The sequence below is a fragment of the Coregonus clupeaformis genome, chromosome 32 (genome assembly GCF_020615455.1).
Source record: "Coregonus clupeaformis isolate EN_2021a chromosome 32, ASM2061545v1, whole genome shotgun sequence".
NCBI classification, from domain to species: Eukaryota; Metazoa; Chordata; class Actinopteri; order Salmoniformes; family Salmonidae; genus Coregonus; species Coregonus clupeaformis.
Window position 1 is genome coordinate 6,537,864 of NC_059223.1, and position 17,348 is coordinate 6,555,211.

The following is a 17,348-nucleotide window of genomic DNA, read 5'->3' on the forward strand; positions in this document are numbered from 1 at the left end:
TCTCCTCTTTCTCTGTTTCCCTCTCTCTCTCTCTCTCCGTTTCCCTCTATCTCTTCTCTTTCTCTGTTTCCCTCTCTCTCTCATCTTTCTCAGTTTCCCTCTCTCCTCTTTCTCAGTTTCCCTCTCTCTCCTCTTTCTCTGTTTCTCTCTCTCTCTCCGTTTCCCTCTATCTCTCCTCTTTCTCCGTTTCCCTTTCTCTCTCCCCTTTCTCTGTTTCTTTCTCTATCTCCTCTTTCTCTGTTTCTTTCTCTATCTCCTCTTTCTCCGTTTCCCTCTTCTCCTCTTTCTCTGCTTCTCTCTCTCTCTTTCTCTGTTTCCCTCTATCCCTCCTCTTTCTCAGTTTCCCTCTCCTTCCTCTTTCTCCGTTTCCCTCTATCTCTCCTCTTTCTCCGTTTGCCTCTATCTCTCCTCTTTCTCCGTTTCCCTCTATCTCTCCTCTTTCTCTGTTTCCCGCTATCTCTTTCCTGAATTTCATACAGCATAGCTTAGCATAACATCGACACTTCCCCTCTCTCTCCCCCTCATCTTTCTCTCTCTCTCTCTCACTCCTCTTTCTCCGTTTCCCTCTATCTCTCCTCTTTCTCTGTTTCCCTCTCTCTCTCTCTTTCTCTCTCTCTCTCATCTTTCTCAGTTTCCCTCTCTCTCTCCTCTTTCTCTGTTTCCCTCTCTCTCTCATCTTTCTCAGTTTCCCTCTCTCTCTCCTCTTTCTCCGTTTCCCTCTCTCTCCTCTTTCTCTGTTTCTCTCTCTCTCTTTCTCCGTTTCCCTCTTTCTCAGTTTCCCTCTTCTCCTCTTTCTCTGTTTCTCTCTCTCTCTCTTTCTCAGTTTCCCTCTCTCTCCTCTTTCTCAGTTTCCCTCTGCCTCCTCTTTCTCCGTTTCCCTCTATCTCTCCTCTTTCTCCGTTTACCGCTATCTCTCCTCTTTCCTGAATTTCATACAGCGTAGCTTAGCATAACATCGACACTTCCCCTCTCTCTCCCCTCATCTTTCTCTCTCTCTCTCACTCCTCTTTCTCCGTTTCTTTCTCTATCTCCTCTTTCTCTGTTTCTCTCTCTCTCTCTTTCTCCGTTTCCCTCTATCTCTCCTCTTTCTCTGTTTCCCGCTATCTCTCCTCTTTCCTGAATTTCATACAGCGTAGCTTAGCATAACATCGACAATTCCCCTCTCTCTCCCCCTCATCTTTCTCTCTCTCTCTCTCACTCCTCTTTCTCCGTTTCTTTCTCTATCTCCTCTTTCTCTGTTTCTCTCTCTCTCTCTCTCCGTTTCCCTCTATCTCTCCTCTTTCTCTGTTTCCCGCTATCTCTCCTCTTTCCTGAATTTCATACAGCGTAGCTTAGCATAACATCGACAATTCCCCTCTCTCTCCCCCTCATCTTTCTCTCTCTCTCTCTCACTCCTCTTTCTCCGTTTCTTTCTCTATCTCCTCTTTCTCTGTTTCTCTCTCTCACTCCTCTTTCTCAGTTTCTTTCTCTATCTCCTCTTTCTCTGTTTCTCTCTCTCTCTCTTACTCTGTTTCCCTCTATCTCTCTTCTTTCTCTGTTTCTCTCTCTTTCTCCGTTTCCCTCTCTCTCTCCTCTTTCTCCATTTCCCTCTCTCGCTCCTCTTTCTCAGTTTCCCTCTATCTCTCCTCTTTCTCCGTTTCCCTCTCTCTCTCCTCTTTCTCCGTTTCCTTCTATCTCTCCTCTTTCTCCGTTTCCCTTTCTCTCTCCTCTTTCTCAGTTTCCCTCTCTCTCTCCTCTTTCTCGTTTTTTCCTCTTTTCTCTCTCTTTCTCAGTTTCCCTCTCTCTCTCCTCTTTCTCAGTTTCCCTCAATCTCTCCTCTTTCTCCGTTTCTCTCTCTCACTCCTCTTTCTCTGTTTCCCTCTATCTCTCCTCTTTCTCTGTTTCTCTCTCTCTCTGTATCAGTTTCCCTCTATCTCTCCTCTTTCTCTGTTTCCCTCTCTCTCTCCTTTTTCTGTTTCCCTCTCTCCTCTTTCTCCGTTTCTCTCTCTCACTCCTCTTTCTCAGTTTCTTTCTCTATCTCCTCTTTCTCTGTTTCTCTCTCTCTCTCTTTCTCCGTTTCCCTCTATCTCTCCTCTTTCTCAGTTTCCCTCCATCTCTCCTCTTTCTCTGTTTCCCTCTCTCTCTCCTCTTTCTCAGTTTCCCTCCATCTCTCCTCTTTCTCAGTTTCCCTCCATCTCTCCTCTTTCTCTGTTTCTCCATTTCCATCTCTCTCTCCTCTTTCTCCGTTTCCCTCTCTCTCTCCTCTTTCTCTGTTTCCCTCTAGCTCTCCTCTTTCTCAGTTTCTCTCTATCACTCCTCTTTATCCGTGTCCCTCCATCACTCCTCTTTCTCTGTTTCTCTCTCTGTTATCGCAGGTGAAAGTGGTCAAGTTCAGGGTGTGGCTGTGTTTTGGTTTAACTGGGGAGCCTGACGATGTGGCTGGGTCAGTAGGTTCAGAGAGAGAGAGAGAGGGGTGGGGAGAGAGAGCTGAGAGAGAGGGAGAGAGAGGGGGGAGAGAGAGAGCTGCGAGAGAGTGAGAGAAAGGGGAGAGAGAGAGAGAGAGAGAGAGAGCTGAGAGAGAGAGAGAGAGAGCGCGAGAGAGAGAGAGAGAGAGAGAGAGAAAGAGGCAGAGCGCAAGACAGAGACAGAGACAGAGAGGGTGGAGAGAGACTCATTCCTCTTGTTACCTACATCCAGATGATGATAAATATGTAGAAAAAGAAAAGTAGAGGAGAAGAAGGAAGGAATATGAGGGGGAAAGAGGAGGATACAGAGAAAGGAGAGGAATGAATAGGAGGGAGAAAGATGAGGATACAGAGAAAGGAGAGGAAGGAATAGGAGGGGGGGAAAAGGAGCATACAGAGAAAGGAGAGGAAGGAATAGGAGGGGGAAAGAGGAGGATACAGAGAAAGGAGAGGAAGGAATAGGAGGGGGAAAGAGGAGGATACAGAGAAAGGAGACGAAGGAATAGGAGGGGGAAAGAGGAGGATACAGAGAAAGGAGAGGAAGGAATAGACTAATAGACGGATTGAGAGAAGGAAAAGGTAGAGGATAGGAAGAGGAGGGAGTGTGTGAAAGAGACTAGCTTTAGTGTGTGTGTGTGTGTGTGTGTGTGTGTGTGTCCATGCGTGTGTGTGTGTAAGATGAGAAAATAATAGATTGGAGCAATCAGCCCTAACACTCCACCACTGGACAGTAGGGTACTAATGACAACATACTTCCTGCCTGGCGGCTAGGACACACACACACACACACACTGCTACAATCAATGTTATACGCTTTGCCATGACTTTAATGACTAAATTGATTAGTCAAATGATCTCCACTATGATTGTGTTAATTTAAAATGATGCTAAGTTTTACATCGTAAATGTAAGGCCAAACACTTATTATGGTCTGGCATCATTGTCTGCTTTTACTGTCCAATGTTTGACTTCATTGATTTAGATAGAATACAGATGTAGGATCTTCATTTGAGCCAGTTTGCAACAGCAGGAAAATAATCCTGCAGCAACAGGAAATATTAATTATTATGTGGATTATAATTAATGGACATATCTGTAGGGGTTGATACATTTGTCTAAAATTTGTACGTGGAAATCACAAACTTCAGAAGCCTTTTTAAACCTCAAATACCTCAAAAAGTTATCCTGCAACAGGGTGATCAAATGAAGATCCTATATCAGTAGAGAATAGAGAGACATGCACACTGATGAATGCTTCCACTGTGTTTCTGTGCAATGTTTCGACTTGGAAGTCATCGTCAGGCTTAAAAGACCAAGCCATTTAGATTTGACATTTAGAACCGGCTGATATATGTGGCATATGAACTGCTCTGCCCTTTACATGAAACCAGCTGCACAGCATTGTGACAAGAGCAAGTGAGGAGCATTATATTCCTTCACCTTTTCCTCATAGAAGTCGCATCTGACCAAGCCATGGCTCTGAGAGCATTCACCCTGCTAGTGCTCTCTCTGCTCCACCAATGTGTCCTTCACCCACTCAGCCCTCCCATCAATGGATTTCGCAGTGCCACACCAACCTGTTCGCTCTAGCCCAAGAGGTGCTCCCAGGTGGGGGATGGGACAACCTGAGGAACATGGATATGGGACGAGTCATGAACTTTAGCTACTCCCAGTGCCAGACCACGGAGGACGGAGTCTACCTCATCCCAAACGAGGTGTTTGTCATCCCCCAGAAGCTCACCGGTGTCGAGACTCATTCAGAAAATCATCAGTACTCAGCTGGAGCAGCACAGTTCCACGTCTCAATCCATCAATGGGGAGGCAGGTAACCTAGTGGTTAAGAGCGTTGGGCCAGTAACCGAAAGGTCGCTGGTTTGAATCCCCGAGCCGACTAGGTGAAACATCTGCCGATGTGCCTTGAGCAAGGCACTTAACCCTTATTGCTCCTATAAGTCGCTCTGGACAAGAGCGTCTATTAAATTAATACATCAATTTAAAAAATATGTGGACGTGTCCTTCCTCCCAGTTCTCCACTGAGAACCAGCAGGTGAAGAGCCACCAGGCCCAAGACAGCTCTGTCACTACTCGTGTGCAGCAGGTGAGTTCCAACAGCTGTAGTGTGATGTACAACTTCATAATCACTATATGCTGTTATTTAACAATATCTTAAATACTTCCACTTTGCCTTTTAAGAAAAGAAAGAAGAGAGATACATATGGTCGTGTCTCAATGTAATCGAAGTATGATATGATTATGTTATTATCAAATACAATCAATTTTTTTTCTGTGTGTACCAGGGTAATGTCATTACTGTTGCTGTGTCACTCTCTGTGTGTGAGGTTGGGGGTGGCCTTCTCTGTGGGTATGTTTGTGATGGGGCCGAGGTATTTCAGCAGTGAAAAGGTATTCCAGCAGTGAAAAGGTATTTAAGCAGTGAAAAGGTATTCCAGCAGTGAAAAGGTATTTAAGCAGTGAAAAGCTATTCCAGCAGTGAAAAGGTATTCCAGCGGTGAAAAGGTATTCCAGCAGTGAAAAGGTATTCCAGCAGTGAAAAGGTATTCCAGCAGTGAAAAGGTATTCCAGCAGTGAAAAGGTATTTCAGCAGTGAAAAGGTATTCCAGCAGTGAAAAGGTATTCCAGCAGTGAAAAGGTATTCCAGCAGTGAAAAGGTATTCCAGCAGGGAAAAGGTATTTCAGCAGTGAAAAGGTATTCCAGCAGGGAAAAGGTATTCCAGCATTGAAAAGTGCTGTTGAACTTTTTGTTTGACCAGGCCAAGTTGGCCATACGGCTAACAAGAAGTAACCGGGTCAGACCCGGTGTTATTATTCAAAGGGATGGTCTCTGCACGCCTTAGTGTTGAGTTTGAGTATTATAAAATTATTTTAACAGTGTGGAGATATTTCAGGAGGTATGGGGGCTCAGGGGGGCTGTCTGTACGGCTGGAGAGGAGGGGTTGGATGTACGGTTGGAATGTGGTGCTGAAGGGTGTATTGTATTATACTGTGTAATGTGGTGCTGGACGGTGTATTGTATTATACTGTGTAATGTGGTGCTGGAGGGTGTTTTGTATTATACTGTGTAATGTGGTGCTGGAGGGTGTATTGTATTATACTGTGTAATGTGGTGCTGGAGGGTGTATTGTATTATACTGTGTAATGTGGTGCTGGACGGTGTATTGTATTGTATTGTGTAATGTGGTGCTGGACGGTGTATTGTATTGTATTGTGTAATGTGGTGCTGGACGGTGTATTGTATTATACTGTGTAATGTGGTGCTGGACGGTGTATTGTATTATACTGTGTAATGTGGTGCTGGACGGTGTATTGTATTATACTGTGTAATGTGGTGCTGGACGGTGTATTGTATTATACTGTGTAATGTGGTGCTGGAGGGTGTATTGTATTATACTGTGTAATGTGGTGCTGGACGGTGTATTGTATCATACTGTGTAATGTGGTGCTGGACGGTGTATTGTATTATACTGTGTAATGTGGTGCTGGAGGGTGTATTGTATTGTATTGTGTAATGTGGTGCTGGAGGGTGTATTGTATTATACTGTGTAATGTGGTGCTGGAGGGTGTTTTGTATTATACTGTGTAATGTGGTGCTGGAGGGTGTATTGTATTGTATTGTGTAATGTGGTGCTGGACGGTGTATTGTATTATACTGTGTAATGTGGTGCTGGACTGTGTATTGTATTATACTGTGTAATGTGGTGCTGGACGGTGTATTGTATTATACTGTGTAATGTGGTGCTGGACGGTGTATTGTATTATACTGTGTAATGTGGTGCTAGACGGTGTATTGTATTGTATTGTGTAATGTGGTGCTGGACAGTGTATTATATTGTAATGTGTAATGTGATTGTGCGGAGGTAGTGGTGGCACGTCATGCATTTTTAGGGGGGGTTGTGGTGTTTTTAGTGTAATGAGGATGGCTCATTAAAGTATGACAAAAAGTCGAAAGTCTCTCTCTCTCTCTCTCTCTCTCTCTGTGTTTATTTATTTGTTAATGCTGGCCGCCAGAACACGGAGGAGAAATCCCCTCTCACTGGCCAATGAAAAGAGAGAGGATAAATCCAGGAAATACAAAATATGGATACAATTATTGACACAGACACACAGACTTGTATGTGTGTGTGTGTGTAAGTCAGAGCGAGAGAGTGTGTGTGTGTTTGTGTGTAAGAGAGAGAGTGTTTGTGTGTATGTGTGTGTGTAGAGGGAAGCATGACACATAATGTCTCCCATGTGTAGGGAACCAAATGCTGGCTCAGCAGATGACCAGTATCTATTGACAACAGCTGGCTACTCCTTCTGAAACTATGCTACACACACACACACACACACACACACACACACACACACACACACACACACACACACACGTTTATCCACCACTGAGCCTGTGGCTATGAATCCCAAGAATGGGACAGGAAAATGGCCAAGACGAGGTGAGAATCCCCTCTTACAGTGTAAAGCAGGTTAACAGACTAGTTTATCATTTCAATCTGTCAATTTTATTATAATGATTACCATCTTATTTCCTTTGTCTCTCATACCTACTTTATTTTCTTTAGACACTATCTTCTCATCTGAAAACTCCCTCCCTTCCTCTATCCTCTACATCCTGTCCTCCATGTCTGTCTCTCTTCTATCGGCTGTCCCAGCGCTTAGCTGTTAATACAACTAACCTGACAGAAACAGGAAGTGGTACTATGACCCCAGTTACCTCCCAGACAATTAAATCTCTGCCTTCGCAGGCCTGAGAGAGAAAGAGAGAGAGAGATAGAGAGGGAGAGAGATAGAGATAGAGAGAAAGCAAGAGAGAGAGAGAGAGTCAGGTGAGAGACAGAAAAGGAGAGAGTGTGAGAATACAAGAGGAAGCTCAGGACAGAGAGAGAGGGAGTAAGAGAGAGATGGAGAGAGACGGGGGAGATCAGGACACAGATAAACCAAGACACAATTAAATCCACCAGCACAAAGAGAAAACCCTTCTCCAGTGACCGACAGAGAGAAAACCCAACTCCAGTGACTGACAGAGAGAAAACCCTACTCCAGTGACTGACAGAGAGAAAACCCTACTCCAGTGACTGACAGAGAGAAAACCCTATTCCAGGGACCGACAGAGAGAAAACCCAACTCCAGGGACCGACAGAGAGAAAACCCTACTCCAGTGACTGACAGAGAGAAAACCCTACTCCCGTGACCGACAGAGAGAAAACCTTTCTCCAGTGACCTACAGAGACCTTCTCCAGTGACCTGCTGACACTGACAGGTCCCATCATCTCTCTCTAACAGGGATTCTGTCACAGGGCAGAGGGAGTGCAGCAGGGCAGTAGAGGAAGGCCAATGGTAGGAGGAGCAGCCAGAAACATTGCACCACTCATAGCCAATTGCCATCTGCACTTCTAAGGAAATGAGAGGCGTGGACACAGAATATTGCTGCTCCCCAGTGCTTAATGGCTACAGGAATTTCTTATCATTTCTTTATCTTAGTATTCTTTTAGCCCAGCACCAGGATTCTCATGTGTGGGAAGTGCATAACACATTATTTTTCTTCATCAACACACAAGTCTGCCTTGTGTGTGTGAGAGCGTGCATCTGCGTGCATTGAGTTTGCGTGTGTGTGTGTACCTGACACCTGCCGTTGACACACAGGTCCGACTCGTAGGGTCCACAGGGTGTTCCGTCCATCACTCTCTCTGCCACCAGGATGGGGGCATCTCTCCCCACGGGGGAACAGAACAGGGCACACGGCTTCTCTATAGAGAGAACACACAGGGGGTTAATAGCCTAGCGGTTAGAGAGGCGAGCCATCGATACAGAAACAGAAAGACCTTATTTACATAAGTATTCAGACACTCTGCTATGAGACTTCGAAATTGAGCTTGTGCATCCTGTTTCCATTGATCATCCTTGAGATGTTTCTACAACTTGATTGGAGTCCACCTGTGGTAAATTAAATTCATTGGACATGATTTGGAACGGAACACACCCGTCTATATAAGGTCCCACAGTTGACAGTGCATATCAGAGCAAAAACCAAGCCATGAGGTCGAAGGAATTGTCCGTAGAGCTCCGAGACAGGATTGTGTCGAGGCACAGATCTGGGGAAGGGTACCAAAAAATGTCTGCAGCATTGAAGGTCCCCAAGAACACAGTGTCCTCCATCATTCTTAAATGGAAGAGGTTTGTAACCACCAAGACTCTTCCGAGAGCTGGCCGCCTGGCCAAACTGAGCAATCAGGGGAGAAAGGCCTTGGTCAGAGAGGTGACCAAGAATCCGATGGTCACTCTAACAGAGCTCCAGAGTTCCTCTGTGGAGATGGGAGAACCTTCCAGAAGGACTCCACCATTCAGGCCTTTATGGTAGAGTGGCCAGACGGAAGCCACTCCTCAGTAAAAGGCACATGACAGCCCGCTTGGAGATTGCCAAAAGGCACCTAAAGGACTCTCAGACCATGAGAAACAAGATTATCTGGTCTGATGAAACCAAGATTGAAGTCTTTGGCCTGAATGCCAAGCATCACATCTGGAGGAAACCAGGCACCGTTCCTCACCTGGCCAATACCATCCCTACGGTGAAGCATGGTGGTGGCAGCATCATGCTGTGGGGAGGTTTTTCAGCGGCAGGGACTGGGAGAATAGTCAGGATCAAGGGAAAGATGAACAGAGCAAAGTACAGAGAGATCCTTGATGAAAACCTGCTCCATAGCGCTCAGGACCTCAGACTGGGGTGAAGGTTCACCTTCCAACAGGACAATGACCCTAAGCCCACAGCCAAGACAACGCAGGAGTGGCTTCGGGACAAGTCTCTGAATGTCCTTGAGTGGCTCAGCCAGAGCCCGGACTTGAACCCGATCAAACATTTCTGGAGACACCTGAAAATAGCTGTGCAGTGACACTCCCCATCCAAGCTGACAGAGCTTGAGAGGATCTGCAGAGAAGAATGGGAGAAACTCCCCAAATACAGGGGTGCCACACTTGTAGCGTCATACCCAAGAAGTTTCAAGGCTGTAATCGCTGCCAAAGTTGCTTCAACAAAGTACTGAGTAAAGGGTCTGAATACTTATGTAAATGTGATATTTCCGTTTTTTATTTGTAATAAATTAGCAAAAAATATCTAAAAACGTGTTTTTGCTTTGTCATTCTGGGGTATTATGTGTAGATTGATGAGGGATTATTTTTTTTTTACATCAATTTTAGAATAAGGCTGTAATGTAACAAAATGTGGGAAAAGTGAAGGGGTCTGAATACTTTCCGAATGCACTGTATATCCGTGAATCATCAAATGTACACTAATTGACCTCTAAAAAGACTACATCATGTACGTCAACATGTGATGTTTTTAGAAATTTTTGGACAAAGGCCACATTTTCTTTAAAAAATTTGTGAGATCATATAGCTGCAGCAGGTGGTGTTGCTACATACTGTACGTTTTTAGTGGATGACCAGTCACCCTTTAAAATAATATTCCCCAAATAACCCACCACAAATAACCCACAACAAATAACCCACCACAACAAATCTGTGAAGTAGAGCTCGTTAGGAGCTCATGTATCAAGTGTCTCAACGTGTAGGAGTGCTGATCTAGGATCAGGTCCGCCCTGTCCATGTATTCTTATTCACTGTGATCTAAAAGGCAAAACAAATCCTAAAATCAGCACTACTGAGACTCTTGATACGTTCCGTTCCAGGAGGTGCTGTCCACCATCACCGTTTCCCTGGTGTTTAGGAAGAGGTTTACGGTCCACCATCACCGTTTCTCTGGTGTTTAGGAAGAGGTTTACGGTCCACCATCACCGTTTCTCTGGTGTTTAGGAAGAGGTTTACGGTCCACCATCACCGTTTCTCTGGTGTTTAGGAAGAGGTTTACGGTCCACCATCACCGTTTCCCTGGTGTTTAGGAAGAGGTTTACGGTCCACCATCACCATTTCCCTGGTGTTTAGGAAGAGGTTTACGGTCCACCATCACCGTTTCTCTGGTGTTTAGGAAGAGGTTTACGGTCCACCATCACCGTTTCCCTGGTGTTTAGGAAGAGGTTTACGGTCCACCATCACCATTTCCCTGGTGTTTAGGAAGAGGTTTATGGTCCACCATCACCATTTCCCTGGTGTTTAGGAAGAGGTTTACTGTCCACCATCACCGTTTCCCTGGTGTTTAGGAAGAGTTTTACGGTCCACCATCACCATTTCCCTGGTGTTTAGGAAGAGGTTTATGGTCCACCATCACCATTTCCCTGGTGTTTAGGAAGAGGTTTACGGTCCACCATCACCATTTCCCTGGTGTTTAGGAAGAGGTTTACGGTCCACCATCACCGTTTCCCTGGTGTTTAGGAAGAGTTTTACGGTCCACCATCACCATTTCCCTGGTGTTTAGGAAGAGGTTTATGGTCCACCATCACCATTTCCCTGGTGTTTAGGAAGAGGTTTACTGTCCACCATCACCATTTCCCTGGTGTTTCGGAAGAGGTTTACAGTCCACCATCACCATTTCCCTGGTGTTTAGGAAGAGGTTTACGGTCCACCATCACCATTTCCCTGGTGTTTAGGAAGAGGTTTACGGTCCACCATCACCATTTCCCTGGTGTTTAGGAAGAGGTTTACGGTCCACCATCACCATTTTCCTGGTGTTTAGGAAGAGGTTTACGGTCCACCATCACCATTTCCCTGGTGTTTAGGAAAAGGTTTGCTGACAACCCCCCACAGAGCTATCCTCTGATTGACTTCCCTGATAGGTTGTGGTGATGATGTGTGAAAACTGGACAACATCTTTCCTTCTCTCATTTTCTCCCTCCCCCTCTCATTTTCTCCCTCCCTCTTTCATTTTCTCCTTCTCTCGATTCATTTTCTGAGACACAGGCTCAATTGCTCTAAAAAGTGTTATTTGATAGAGGTTTCCAAGTTTCCAAGGTAGTGAGAGCGTGTTGGTGTCTCTGTCTGTGTGTGTGTGTGTGTGTGTGTGTGTGTGTGTGTGTGTGTGTGTGTGTGTGTGTGTGTGTGTGTGTGTGTGTGTGTGTGTGTGTGTGTGCGTGCGTGTGTGACGGACAGCAAGAGAGAGGGAAAGACAGGTAGACAGACAGACAGACACACACACACACACACACACACACACACACACAGAAAGAGAGACTAGTAGAGAGCGAGGGAATGTAGCAGAGTGAAAACTGAAAAGATGTACAGTTGAAGTTGGAAGTTTACATACACCTTAGCCAAATACATTTAAACTCAGTTTTTCACAATTCCTGACATTTAATCCTAGTAAAAATTCCCTGTTTTAGGTCAGTTAGGATCACCACTTTTATTTTAAGAATGTGAAATGTCAGAATAATAGTAGAGAGAATGATTTATTTCAGCTTTTATTTCTTTCATCACATTCCCAGTGGATCAGAAGTTTACATAAACTCAATTAGTATTTGGTAGCATTGCCTTTAAATTGTTTAACTTGGGTCAAACGTTTCGGGTAGCCTTCCACAAGCTTCCCACAATAAGTTTGGTGAATTTTGGCCCATTCAACCTAACAGAGCTGGTGTAACTGAGTCAGGTTTGTAGGCCTACTTGCTCACACACGCTTTTTCACACGCTTTTTCAGTTCTGACCACAGATCTTCAATAGGATTGAGGTCAGGGCTTTGTGATGGCCACTCCAATACCTTGACTTTGTTGTCCTTAAGCCATTTTGCCACAACTTTGGAAGTATGCTTGGGGTCATTGTCCATTTGGAAGACCCATTTGTGACCAAGCTTGAACTTCCTGACTGATGTCTTGAGATGTTGCTTCAATATATCCACATCATTTTCCTTCCTCATGATGCCATCTATTTTGTGAAGAGCACCAGTCCCACCTGCAGCAAAGCACCCCCACAGTATGATGCTGCCACCCCCGCGCTTCACGGTTGGGATGGTGTGCAAGCCACCCCCTTTTTCCTCCAAACATAACAATGGTCATTATGGCCAAACAGTTCTATTTTTGTTTCATCAGACCAGAGGACATTTCTCCAAAAAGTACAATATTTGTCCCCATGTGCAGTTGCAAACCGTAGTCTGGCTATTTTATGGCGGTTTTGGAGCAGTGGCTTCTTCCTTGCTGAGCGGCCTTTCAGGTTATGTCGATATAGGACTCGTTTTACTGTGGATATAGATACTTTTGTACCTGTTTCCTCCAGCATCTTCACAAGGTCCTTTGCTGTTGTTCTGGGATTTAATTGCACTTTTCGCACCAAAGTACGTTCATCTCTAGGAGACAGAACGCGTGTCCTTCCTGAGCGGTATGACGGCTGCGTGGTCCCATGGTGTTTATACTTGCGTACTATTGTTTGTATAGATGAACGTGGTACCTTCAGGCGTTTGGAAATTGCTCCCAATGATGAACCAGACTTGTGGAGGTCTACAATTTTATTTCTGAGGTCTTAGCTGATTTCTTTTCATTTTCCCATGATGTCAAGCAAAGAGGCACTGAAATACATCCACAGGTACACTTCCAATTGATTCAAATTATGTCAATTAGCCTATCAGAAGCTTCTAAAGCCATGACATCATTTTCTGGAATTTTCCAAGCTGTTTAAAAGCACAGTCAACTTAGTGTATGTAAACTTCTGACCCACTGGAATTGTGATACAGTGAATTATAAGTGAAATAATCTGTCTGTAAACAATTGTTGGAAAAATTACTTGTGTCATGCACAAAGTAGATGTCCTAACCGACATGCCATTACTATAGTTTGTTAACAAGACATTTGTGGAGTTGTTGAAAAACAAGTTTTAATGACTCCAACCTAAGTGTATGTAAACGTCCGACTTCAACTGTAAATGGAAGACTGTCTAAGATGCAAATACCTCAGAGCTATTTTCATGGGATGAATTTGAAATACCTACAGATTTGCAGTGGTGTGTATTTATGGGTGCCAAGGGAAGCCAGGCTTTCCCCAAATAATTTCCAAGACAAACATAATTGTAAAAAAATCTTTAGTCTCACTGTGTTTCATACATTTGCTTTTTTTTCTGGATTGATTTCCCTGGTGATTTACCCACGCACCGCTACTGCAGATCTGCTATCTTCATTTGTCGCAGAGAATTTTCCAAATTGTAGTGTATTCAAGATTTGAAAAGGCTTCTAAGGTTTGTAACTTCCACCTTGAAATGTCAGACTTGATGTGCCATAATGAGAAAAAAACGTATACAAAAATGTCCAATAATTATAATCCACATAATAATTCCCATTTCATGTTGCTGCTGGATTTTTTTCCTACTGTGAGAAGCAGGGTCAAATTAAGATAGCACATCTGTAAATGTTGAACTGACTGAACTGTAAATGTTGCTGATCTCAGTTCAGATTAGGAAGTGTACAAATAAACTGAACTGAACTGATCCTACTGGGATGGGATAGGAAGGAAGGAGAAAGGAAAGAAGGGAGGGAGGGAGGGAGGGAGGGAGGGAAGGGAGGGAGGGAGGGCGGGAAAGAAGGGAGGGAGGGAAAGAAGGGAGGGAGGGAAAGAAGGGAGGGAGGGAGGGAGGGAGGGAGGGAGGGAGGGAGGGAGGGAGGGAGGGAGGGAGGGAGGGAGGGAGGGAAAGAGGGGGAGGAAAGAGGGAAGGAGGCCATTTTACAGCTCTCAAATAAACACCTGCTGGATGAACAGAACCCTCAGTTCATAAACACATGAAGACATTTTGTCAAACAGCTGTAACAATCTTACACCACTGACAATACATCTTAACAACACACTGATCAAAGGCCTCACACAGAGTGATATCGACACGGGTCGTAAACAGCGATTTGTGTAATGTGGTTATAACCTCTTCTTGTACAGGATGGTTCTCACCAGGGTCATGTTCATTAGGCACCAAACGGAATAAAAACGGACTGAAACAGGGAGGGACTACCTGGGCCAATGAGAAACATTAATTTTCCCTTTTCCGTTGCAAACCGTTTTAAAACGCTGCATGCACATGACCTTGATCAGACAGATTTGGCAAGAGTGGTCTGTGAGGAAATTTGATGACTGGGAAAAAAAACATGAACAGACATCAATCTAGCTGCCACTCAATCAAAGCTGCTGGGAACTCAAATGTGGACGCTTCCCAAATGGCACCCTGTTGCCTTTATAGTGCTTAACTTTGACCAGGGGCCAAAGAGCTATATAGGGAAAAGGGTGTCATTTGGGAAGCATTCGCTAATGACAAGGAAAATGTACTATTTGCCAAAGAATATTGAACTGCTAGAAGTCAATGGGGCCAGCCTGAGTGGCAGTCTGTTTCTGTGTTAGCCAGATGATTGTTGTCATGGCAATGCAAAGTAAACACGTTTGCCAAAGCAATGACAAAGATACAGTACTCAGTAACCCATTGTGGTACACTAAGATAAGATCAACAGGTTAGGGTTACAATTAGAATTAGGGTTAGGGGTTAGAGTTAGGTTTAGGGGTTTGGGGTTAAGGTTAGGGTTAATGGTTAAGGTTAAGGTTAAGGGTTAAGGTTAAGGTTTAAAGTAAGCGGTTAGGGAAAATAGGATTTGGAATGGGAATAAATTGTTTGATCCCCACAAGGATAGTAAAACAAACGTGTGTGTGTGTGCGTGTGTGTGATGCATACATGTACGTGTGTGTGTGTATATGTACATGTGTTTGTGTGTGTGTGTGTGTTTGCATGCCTTCTGCATCTCCAGAACGTTTCTTCCTCTTACCATCATTATTGACTGCGGTCCATATACTGTTCTTCTTCTTGCCGGCCTGGCGGTCATGGGAGAGACACTGCAGCTCTCTGAAGCTGGGTGTTCCTTTAGGGCAGGGAGGACCTTCACACACTTTATGTTCCACACTGGCCTTCTGACAGTTACTACCACCGGGACCTGGCCTAGAGACACAACCAGTATTAAAACACACTGAGACACATGGACACGTGGTACGCACACACACACCCACACACACACACACGCACCCACACACACACACACACACGCACCCACACACACACACACGCACCCACACACACACACACACACACGCACACACCCACACACACAAAGCGGATGACTTACGGTGGGTTGTCACATTTCCTCTGTCTGAACTGGGCTCCGGTGCCACAGGTCCTACTGCACTGGCTCCACTGACTCCAGATGCTCCAGTCCCCATCCACATGCTGTGGGATGGGGGACTTACCCACACACTCCCCTGCCCGGCACCACTGACACATACACACACGAGAGAAGAGAGAGAGAGAGAGAGAGAGAGAGAGAGAGAGAGAGAGAGAGGAACACAAGTTAATACCACAGGTAGTGGACCAACTAGGACCAACTAGGACCATTGCCATATAATGCCCAAAAAGTAAATTCCATTGTCAAAAAACTGTATCGACTTTGGCTGGTCCTTCCCTGCTGACAAAGAGTTGAACACATACACACACACACACACACCTTGTCAGAGTTTAACACATACACACACACACACACACACACCTTGTCAGAGTTCAACACATACACACATACACACATACACACACACACCTTGTCAGCTCCACACTCTGTGCCGTCCAGAGGAGGGTCCAGCTTAGTCTTACAGGATTTGTCTCCTTCCACCAAACACCACAGGCCCGCGCACATCAGGTGCTGAAACACACACACACACACAAACCACATACACACACACACACACACAAACACACACATTAACTGCTGAAAAACACACCGCAATGAAGCCTGTGTCACTAAAACCCGTCCTTGCAAAACAACAACCACTTGGTCTTTCAAAAGAGCAAATATGATTGTCGGATATAGTTCAAATAACAGCCTTTATAAGAAAAGACATATGTTTAGTATCTGACACAGGGCATGCAGTATGTTTATGACAGGAGTAGACATAGTCCAACAGCGGAGAGATTCAGGCCATAACAGTAAACCCTGTGTCCCTGGAATCTCTGGCATCTTTACAGAGAAGACAAAGAGAGAGAAAGTAGAAAGGGTATACTGAAGTATGTCATGCAGTTACATGACTTCAGTTCAAGTATGCCTGCAGTTCTTTTTCCAGCCCTGAGGGTCCTCCTTGTAACTGTGAGTTGATGTGCACTTGGACTGCCATCAAACATAGTCCGACAACGAGTGTGTATTTGTGTGTGTGTGTGTTTAGGTCTGCCTGCCTGCCTGTCTGCCTGCCTGCCTGCCTGTCTGCCTGTCTGTATGTCTGCCTGTCTGCCTGTCTGCCTGTCTGTCTGTATGTCTGCCTGCCTGCCTGTCTGTCTGCCTGCCTGCCTGCCTGCCTGCCTGCCTGCCCGCCTGTCTGCCTGCCTGTCTGCCTGTCTGTATGTCTGCCTGCCTGCCTGCCTGCCTGCCTGCCTGCCTGCCTGCCTGCCTGCCTGCCTGCCTGCCCGCCCGCCTGTCTGCCTGCCTGCCTGCCTGCCTGCCTGCCTGTCTGCCTGTCTATATGTCTGCCTGCCTGTCTGCCTGCCTGCCTGCCTGCCTGCCTGCCTGCCTGCCTGCCTGCCTGCCTGCCTGCCTGTCTATCTGCCTGTCTGTATGTCTGTCTGTGTGTATGTCTGTCTATCTGCCTGTCTGTATGTCTGTCTGTGTGTATGTCTGTCTGTGCACTCTTAGAGAAAGGGTTCCATAGGAGAACGCTTTTGGGTTCCATGTAGAACGCTTTTGGGTTCCATGTAGAACGCTTTTGGGTTCCATGTAGAACCCTCTGTAGAAAAGGTACTACATGCAGCCCAAAAGGGTTATACCTGGAACCAAAAGGATTCTACCTGCAACCAAAAAGGGCTCTTCAAAGGGTTCTCCTATGGGGACAGCCGAAGAACCCTTTAAGGTTCTAGATAGCGCCTTTTTTTCGAAGAGTGTGTATTTATCCTCTTCCATAAAACTGTAGCAGGAACAACAGGCAGATCTAGAGATGTACTACACTCATAGCTTCCTGAGTA

The 17,348-nt window shown here is 45.3% G+C and overlaps 1 protein-coding gene across 3 annotated transcripts in view; it reads right to left on the reverse strand.

Moving 5' to 3' along the window:
* adamts17 (ADAM metallopeptidase with thrombospondin type 1 motif, 17) overlaps positions 1-17,348 on the reverse strand; it is a 151,854-nt gene that overhangs the window by 38,711 nt on the left and 95,795 nt on the right. For all 3 annotated transcript variants that reach the window (XM_045210026.1, XM_045210024.1, XM_045210025.1), the window contains exons 11-14: positions 15,940-16,041; positions 15,475-15,620; positions 15,121-15,290; positions 8,079-8,206 (exon numbers count right to left, since the gene is read on the reverse strand). In XM_045210026.1, the coding sequence (XP_045065961.1) occupies positions 8,079-8,206; positions 15,121-15,290; positions 15,475-15,620; positions 15,940-16,041 (546 nt within the window). The remainder of the gene's footprint in view (positions 1-8,078; positions 8,207-15,120; positions 15,291-15,474; positions 15,621-15,939; positions 16,042-17,348) is intronic.